General features: G+C 37.5%; 1 protein-coding gene across 1 annotated transcript; it reads left to right on the forward strand.

The window, feature by feature from the left end:
* Positions 1-7,129: 7,129 nt before the first annotated feature.
* On the forward strand, positions 7,130-7,936 carry LOC131148401 (uncharacterized). Its single transcript, XM_058098106.1, has 3 exons — positions 7,130-7,240; positions 7,379-7,513; positions 7,622-7,936. The coding sequence occupies exons 1-3, from the start codon at positions 7,130-7,132 to the stop codon at positions 7,934-7,936; spliced, it is 561 nt and encodes a 186-aa protein (XP_057954089.1).
* The last annotated feature ends 1,180 nt before the right edge of the window (positions 7,937-9,116 follow it).

Consider the following 9,116-nt stretch of genomic DNA (forward strand, 5'->3'; position numbering starts at 1 on the left):
TTAAGTATTTGTTCTTTCAAATAGTTGCAATTCAAAATGATTTATGTATTGCAAAATCAATACAATAATCAAAATTTAAGATTATTCACAATAATCTAATGACTTTCAGCAATGTTACATTACCAAACTTGATCACGACAAACAATCTAAGATTTTAATACACACACACACACACACACACATGTATTTCATGAATTTTAGGTTTATTTAACTTCAAAGCTTGCTGTTGAGTAATGAGGTATTATTATTACCCTGCCCTAAAAATGGGATATCCAAATTGATTATTTATTAGCAGTTTACATTAGAGAAAGAAAGGACTGGTCTCAAGAGAGTGATCCTCACATATTAGCAAATTGTTTTATATATGGAATAATAATGAGAAAAATACCCTAAAAAAATAAAATTGATAATAATATTCTACACAAGTTGACCTGCCTAAATATCGTCTTGCCCCTAACTTGGCACAATAATTAGATAGAGATCGAAAGCAGGTTTGAACAAGTCTTTACTTGAACAAATGTCCTTGGTGCTTAGAGGACTTCGAAAATTGTGACACAAGATTACTTGTAATCAATATAGATAGCAAATTATTGCAAAAATATATATTCATAGTTTCTTAGCAAGAAATCTCAACCCTAGCTACAAGAGACCACAACCATGATACTTTAGCAGCTATATACATCATAGCTAGAATTTAACTTTAGCATTGGATCTTAGCACAATTGTTTACTTAGTTTGCTTACTTTCTCTGAATGACACAATTACTACTAACAAATGTATAGGGCCAACAATTGACCTCTTTCTTCAACTGAACCAAGTCAATCTATGTTAATTAGAGTATCCATAATATCAAAGCCCGTTTACACTTGTATTGTAGAGACCCTAACTTAGAAAATAAAAGAAAACAAAATTATATAAAGGAAAGGAAAAATAAGAAAAAGGAAGGAAAAGGGTTTGACTAGGACCAAACCGTCGACGGTTTGGTGGGACTCAGAAAAACCGTCGACGATTTTCCTATAGGGCAAACTACCAAGAGCATATAAGGGTGTTTTTGGTTTGGCAAATGGCCAAACTGTCGACGGGTTCAAGAAACCATTGACGGTTTTGTGCAGGGACAGCTTGCCTATAAATAGACATTAGGTCCTTTTTTTTTATAGAAAAAATAGTTCTCTCTCTCTCTCTCTCTCAACTCTGAATCTTTGTCTCTCTCTCTCTCTCTCATCCCTCACGTGGCTCTCTCTCACTTCTATGCTTACCCGAAGCCGCTCTCACTCCTCGAACGTCTTTCTCATCTCTCTTGAGTTGTCAGATTAGTTTTTGCACCAGTTTCGTAAAGCTAGGATCTTTAACTCCCGATCGTTTTAGGCATTTTCTCAGGATCAAGTAAGGGGAATAAATTATGCCAGCTTTTTATTAAATTTGAACCGATTAAACTGGAATTTATGATTTAAGAAACGTTATGCTAGTTGTATTTTCAAAATCCAACCGATTGAAATTAAGTATTATGTGATATAATTTCTCTAGTCAAATTATTAGGATATGATATAACATTCAAACCGTGTGGCATGAAATTAATTCTTCATAATAAACTGGTTGTGATTACTATGGTAAATGAATTGATATGTTTGGGTGATTTGTTTTGTGTGGTTATTCGGGTATTTCACAATATAACGTTGGCAGGCCTGAGGAGTTCATTATATTGCCCTGGATATAAATCATAATATAACGTTAGCAGGCATGAGGAGTTTGTTTTACTGAATTTCTATGAATAGGTCATTGTGAAAGTGTAACAATGGATGTCGGTTGTGAAATACGTGCTGGAAACGATGGGGAGGGATGCCATGAGAACCATGAAAAGTGAAGTACTTGTGCAATATTTTGTGTGGATGTGAATGAAATGTATTGTAAATGTGGATGTGCTATGTTGTATGTGTATGCAGATTTTGTGGTATAATTGATGTTGAATGTGTGTAAGTACATGTATGTGAATTTAAATGCATGAATGATTATGGCGAAGTAAAACTCTCCTCCCGAGGGCTTACTGAGTAAGGTGAGTGCCCTGATAAGTATCAGTTGTAGCCTCACCTAAATTAAAAAGGGCAAGGTTACAGGAAGTATTAGAGCAAAGGGACGTTACATGAATGGACGCGTAATCTCCCCAATTCTTAGGAACTCTCGCTTATAAATTACTACGTATGAGTGAGTATAGTCTGCATGTGTCTTCTCAGTTGATGTTGATTAACAAACGGCTATATTTTGTAAGCACTAAAACTCATCTGCAACACACTGATATAATTTATTTCATCTTTAGTGAGAAGTGTCTTACCCAACGATTTATTAACTTTTTAGGTCTTTCTGGAGATCAAACTTGAAATCCTGGGCAGGGTTTAGTTTTTGTGACTCTGAGTGAATCTAAGATATTGAAACATATAAGTTTTTGTTTTAAATTGTAGAGACCCGGATAAAAATAATAGCAATAAAATAGTAAAGGAAAAAGGGAAAATAAAGGAAAAGAAAAGAAGGAAAAGAAATTATATTAAGGAGCATCAGCAAGAATTCGTCAATGAACCCAAGGTTCTCATCAACGAACATCCTTCTAGATCTTGTCGACGAAGTACACGTGTTTCGTCGATAAGAAGATACCGAGAGCAGGAAATTCAAGCTATGAAGGGTTCGTCAACAAACTCATTATCTTCGTCGACGAACACCCCTCTATGACTTGTCGACGAGTACACGTGTCTCGTCGACGAGGCCACATGAACAACTGCCTATATATAGCGAAAAATTAGATTTTTTGGCGAAGAGTTCATATTTTCTCTCACTTTCTCTCTTTACTTTCGATTTCTCCTCCTTCTCTCCTCCGATCCTGCTCCGTTTATCCCAATTTTGATGATCATAAGTTACCACGATGATCTCGGCGAGATTCTTTACAACTTAACCTGAGCGGAATGCTGATTTGGGGTTCTTAAGCACCATCCCAAAATCAGGGTAAGTTATTTTAGGGTTTATGGGATTATTAGTATATGTAAACCTAGGAAAGGTGTTAGATGGTAATATACCGAGGTTTGAGTTGATTAAACTGGGGTTAATGTAATTTCAGGGTTTGGAGTTCTGGACGCTGTAAGCATGATTTAGGGTTTTTCTACAGGCTTCTAAGGAAACGGGTAAGGGAATAGATTAAGTCAGGTATTTTCAGAAATTTATTTATGAATTAATGTAGTTTTTTGGAATATTGGTATTAAACAAAGAAAACAGATTTTATAGCATGTTATAATATAATATGGAGTAGAACTCACTCGTGTGGCATGAGTATAAGTTTAATGTAAATACAGTATGTCAGAATATGTTATTATTTCATAGAACAAGTATGATTTTACAGTAATTTTTAGAAATATCATAAATAGTATAGAAGCTAAGATATTTATTGTAACGACCTGCTTAATTACCACATATTTTTTCCATAATATAATAAAACCAACATGACAAGATCAGCAAATCATAATCAATGTGAATCCGTGGGTACAGGGATACATCAGAAGTATAGTACGGAAGCCTAAGCAGTAAGAAACATAAAATCATAAAATATCATATACCCATCATTACTAATTACAATACCAGAGTTACTACATCCATTGTATTTATATATACATAGTACAGTACCCAAAAGAAACCTAGGGTCACTTTTCACAAAATCCATCTGACCCTCCCAAAATACTTACCCTTCAGAAAGAGCAAACCAACTGTAACTATCTCGACAGAGGTTTATCCACTCTCCTATCAGGGGCTCCTGAAATAATCATGTAATTTGGGGTGAGACACCTCTCAGTAAGGGAAATAAACTAATACTAGTGTGTGGCAACATGAGTTTATCTGTGTTATACATAAAAGCATATATAAGCATATCAAGTAAATATGTCTATATCAATTCTGGGAAAAACATGTATAATTATAACATGGCAGAACATACTAGATTTTCATAGCATAAATCATCTCATATAATAATAATAACAATACGAAAGCAACCCTGGTAGGTTAACTAGATGTTATCATGTATTACCCCCACATGATTGGGTTGTGTGGCCTGAAAGCAGGACTTGACAATGGTTGTCCGACCACTGTCAAGTTAAAAGTACAGTCTGTAAGTCTGATGGGTCTACCAAACCTGGTCCGTACACCAGGGGCGTCTACACTTCTTAAAACCACATCGACTATCTGTCCTCATGCTACTCCGTATAGCAGCGTTAACACAATATCGTGATGATCACAAACACATAGTAACAGTACCGTGCAAGTGCTAGCCTAGACCAAGCCAACTAGACTCTAATAACATATAACATATAATCAAACTGTGATACGTGGATATTTCATATTAATAATTGCCAAGTTAATATCATCACATCATTTTGCATAGATATATACATCATGAAAAATCATCGGCTCGTATGCCGCATTTCATATTTTATCATAGCTCGGTTCGTACGCCGGCAAAACATATCCATAGCTCGGCCCGTACATCGGAAAAGCATATACATAGCTCAGTCTGTATGCAGGCAAAACATATCCATAGCTCGACCCATACGCAAGAAAAATATATAAAACTTTTGGCCCGTACGCCGGTTTTTCATTATAAAAATCCATAATATTATCATGTTCCCAGAAAACGATAATTCATCATAAAATCTACTCATGCCACACAAAATGGGTATTATATATATTCAGAACATATCATCATTTTCAGCAATATTTCCCAACATAATACTCATATATATAAATATATATATATTTACATACATATATTTTCATGAAATAAAATGCTATACAATTTTACTCATAATTTTCATAAAACAACTAGTTTAGTTTATCTCTTTACTTGATTCTTGAAAAGCCCCTAAGATAAACAGTCCTGCACTCGCAGGATTTCCCGTTTAACACCTTGAAAATGATATTCCCCATAACTAAACTTCAGTATTTCTACACGTACTACAGTTTCTACAACTATCAAGAAACCAAATATTGAGTAGAAAGCCTTACCCTGGATTTGGGATGAATTCCGAACTAACCCCAGCACTAACGATCCACTCCAGCAGAGTTGAAGAGAACTTTCCCAAGAGTGTCGTGGTGGCCTCGGATTGTCGAACCGGCAAAAAATCTGCCCAAAATCCTAGAGAGAATGAGGGAAAACTAAAGAGAGAGAGAGAGAGAGAGAGAGAGAGAGAGAGAGGGAGAGTGAGAGAGAGAGAAGAGAGAGAGAGAGAGAATTCCTGCGGCCAAAAATGCTGAAAAATTGCGTTTAGGGCTACTTATACTATGACCTTCGTCAACGAGCCACGTCACCTTGTCGACGAGGTCTATAAGGCAACTCATCGACGAACTCCCCCCCTTGTCGATGAAATTCAGAGTCGCCCAAATATCCTCTTGGTATCTTATCGTCGACAAAGCGCACCCTCGTCGACGATTCGCGTTCGTCGATGAAGGCCGTTGCCGCCTCTTTTACTATTTCTATTTTTCTCTCTTTATTATTATTTAAATACGATTATTCTTCGGGTCATTACATTTATAGTATATTATGATATGATAGCCAGCGCAGATGCCGAGTAATGATAGTCGACACAAGTGTCGTGTAATGATAACCGACGTAGATGTCATGATTAGTTTTAATATAATAGTTTATTCAGAAATTATGTAATGACAACTTTTACTCATAAATATGTAAAAGCCAGTTTTTATTTTAGAAATATGAAAATTTTATTTATGAAAAGAAATATATTATATGAAATGTATTATATAGTAACAGAACCTTGATGGTTACGTATGTTATAAGCACGGTACTGTTGCTAGCTAGCCAGATCGTAGCGAAGGATACCCACTGTGTGCTGACCCGTTAAAGGTTTGACGAAGATTAGGATGGGCGGACCAGATTGGTGTATAGCCGATAGTGCAACCACACTATTTAAAGAAGTGTGGGTCGGAGGCCGATTAGTCTCGAAGTATAGGCGGTGTGCAGGATACCCTCTGTGTACTGACCCGTTATAGGCTTGACGGAGAGTAGGATGGGCAGGCCAGGATGGGCGGGAAATCGTGCATTGTTATGTCATGTTTGACTTAACCTAGTAGGCTAGCTAGCGTTAAGTGCAGCCTACGGGCCGCACAACTCGAATCATGCGGGGTTGATTCATGATAAGCAGTTATACATCCAAGGTATGATTCAGTACTATACAAATTTAATAGTTGATTTAAATGATACAATAATTCAATATGATATAGTAAGTTTATACTTAAAAGTACTGCTTTTCATGTGTTATCAGTTACAGCTTAAAGATATATTACAGTTATATTATTTGCAGTATATGTTTATAATATGATAAAACTCACGTTGTCACACACTGATATTAATCTATTTCCCTTACTGAGAAGTGTCTCACCCCAGCATTACGAATATTTCAGGAAATCCTGACAGAAGAGTGGAGTGAGCTCCGTGATAGAGGAGTTCATTGGTATTACCCCAGTTGCAGGGTAAGTAATCGTGTTGGAGACAAGATGGATTTTTGGGGTATATATGTGAATATGTAGAACAGTGAATCTCTGGTATTGTATATAAGTTTAGTATGTTATAGTTCCCCTACTTCGATGACATGTATGTATAAACAGGTGAATCCCCGGTACATATGGGTCTGAGTTGACTTTGACTACATTTTATGGTATCAGAGTATTAATAGTATATGAAATATATATATATATAGTAGAAATTTGGGGTCGTTACAATTTGGTATCAGAGCCTAGATTGTTACGTTCTGTAGACTTTAGTGTACAACGGAAACAATACCAGAGTATAGGAATAGATCAGGAATTTAGTAAGTCAATGTTTGGAAGTAAAGATAAGTATTTAGGGTTTTGTTCTGTAATCAGGAAGCAGGATTTTCGTAGTGGTTTCTGTGTTTTTCCTGGGATGACGATTTCAAGAAAGCTATAGTAAACTATTGTCGAATTGTGTTTCTTAATTGTTGGACTGAATCGTAAATTGAGAATAAGAACGTCAAATTAAATTGATGATATGAGATTTCAGTTAGATAAATATGTTAGTTAATTTATGCAAGCAGGGTCCTCAGACTATGTTTATTATCTTTTCAGGATGGACCCTGGGGGTAACAGCGCTCACACCAATGGTGATGATGGTGTTGACCCCTCTAGTGCAAGCGACGATGATTCAAACGCAGTTCTGCATAGTAGTGTAGCTTGGAAGGTTATGGATGAGATTCCACGGATCTCTTGGGAGCAGGGAGGACCATCAACAGAATAAGGCTGCACTATAGAGAAGTTCACCAAAATGAATCCTCCGGCATTTTCAAGAGGAGCTGATCTTGCAATTACCGAAAACTAGGTGCGGGAGATTGAGAAAATACTGACAATGCTTCACTGCATTGATGAACAGAGGGTCCTATATGCTACATATAAGTTGATAGGTGCGGTTGAGAGATGGTGGACAGCCGTGAAGTTGCTTAAGGAACAGAGACCCGTACTAGTGGCCATGACGTGGAATTGATTTAAGGAGATGTTCTTTGATCATTATTTTCTTCCCACTGTTAAAGAAGTTAAGATAGCAGAATTTTTGAATCTGACACAGGGGCAACTCATGGTTCAGCAATATACAACAAAGTTTATCAAGCTGTCACGCTTTGCTCCCTATATGGTTCCGAATGACGTTAAGAAGGCGAGAATGTTTGAGAAGGGTTTGAGGCATGACATCCATAGACAGGTGGCAGTCCTAAAGGTGCAGTATTTCTTCAAATTAGTGGACAGGGCCACAGTGGTAGAGGAGATCTGCCAAAGGGATGTGGGGACGTCGAGCCAAAGAAAGAGGCCCACGCCTCTAGGATTCCAGGCAGGGTCCAGCCGAGGCCCTTGGAGGGGAGATAGATACGGCAAAGCTCCGAGGTAGGAGACTAGGAGACAGGAGGTTCAGGGTGAGCAGGCATATCCAGTTTGTCTTACATGTGGAAAGAGACATAGGGGAGGAATGTCTGCTACCGATGTAGTGGATCGGGTCATGCAACACGAAACTATTGTGCGCAGTATAGTACTGCTCCTGCTCCCAGGCCATTTGGAGGGAATATCCAGACACCCAAGGGTAGCGACCAGTAGAGGAACACAATCCCGGTGAGGGTTTATACGTTGTTGCTGAGAGATGCTGAGGTTGTAGGCGATGTCGTGACAAGTATGATTATTGCTTTATCATATAAAGTTGTTGTTTTATTTGACTCAGGTACCACCTATTCGTTCGTGTTGTTGGGGTATGTCAAGTCGACTAGAGTTGAGACACAGTTGTTAGATACTAATTTGTAAGTAGCCACGCTAACTGGATCAGTAGTGAAATGTGAAAGGGTACTTATAAACTATCCAGTGGGCATTCAAGAGAAAATATTACCACCCGATCTTATAGTGTTAGACATACAAGGATTCGATATGATATTAGGTTGGACTAGCTAGCAGCTAACTATGCCAGCATTGATTGCCATAAAAAAGAGGTAATCTTTAGACCCCCGGGAGAGCAGGAATTTAGATTTGTGGGATCACGTGTATGCGCCTCGCACAATTAGTGTCAATTATTCAGGCCAGAAGGCTACTTTAGGATGGTTGTTAGGGGTATGTAGCTTATATAAAAGCGATGCCAATGGAAGAATTGAAGCTTTTTGATATTCTAGTAGTCAAGGAATTTTCAGATGTATTCCCAGAAGAGTTACCTGTTTTACCACTAGATCAAGAGATTGAGTTTGTCATGAATTTATTTCCAGGAACAGCACCGATATCTAAGGTACCTTGCAGGATGGCCCCAGCCGAGTTAAAGGAGTTGAAAGACCAATTGCAGGAGTTGTTATATAAAGGGTTTATTAGGCTTAGCGTGTCACTCTGGGGAGCGCCAATTCTATTTGTAAAGAAGAAATACAGAACGTTAAGAATGTTCATTATTATAGGGAAATAAATAAAGTGACGATCAAGAATAAGTATCCTCTTCCTAGAACTGATGATTTATTTGATCAGTTATAGGGAACTCAGGTCTACTCCAAGATTGATCTTCTAATGGGATACCATCAAGTAAAAAGTAAAGTAGAGGATATTCC

This window comes from Malania oleifera, chromosome 2 (assembly GCF_029873635.1).
Source record: "Malania oleifera isolate guangnan ecotype guangnan chromosome 2, ASM2987363v1, whole genome shotgun sequence".
NCBI lineage: Eukaryota > Viridiplantae > Streptophyta > Magnoliopsida > Santalales > Ximeniaceae > Malania > Malania oleifera.

Bases quoted from the DNA above. Each gene is read 5' to 3' on its own strand.
- LOC131148401 (XM_058098106.1), top strand. From the start codon at position 7,130: ATGGACCCTGGGGGTAACAGCGCTCACACCAATGGTGATGATGGTGTT. The intron at 7,241-7,378 runs GTTATGGATGAG...ACCGAAAACTAG, and splicing joins ATAGTAGTGTAGCTTGGAAG to GTGCGGGAGATTGAGAAAAT. The intron at 7,514-7,621 runs GTACTAGTGGCC...AATCTGACACAG, and splicing joins TGCTTAAGGAACAGAGACCC to GGGCAACTCATGGTTCAGCA.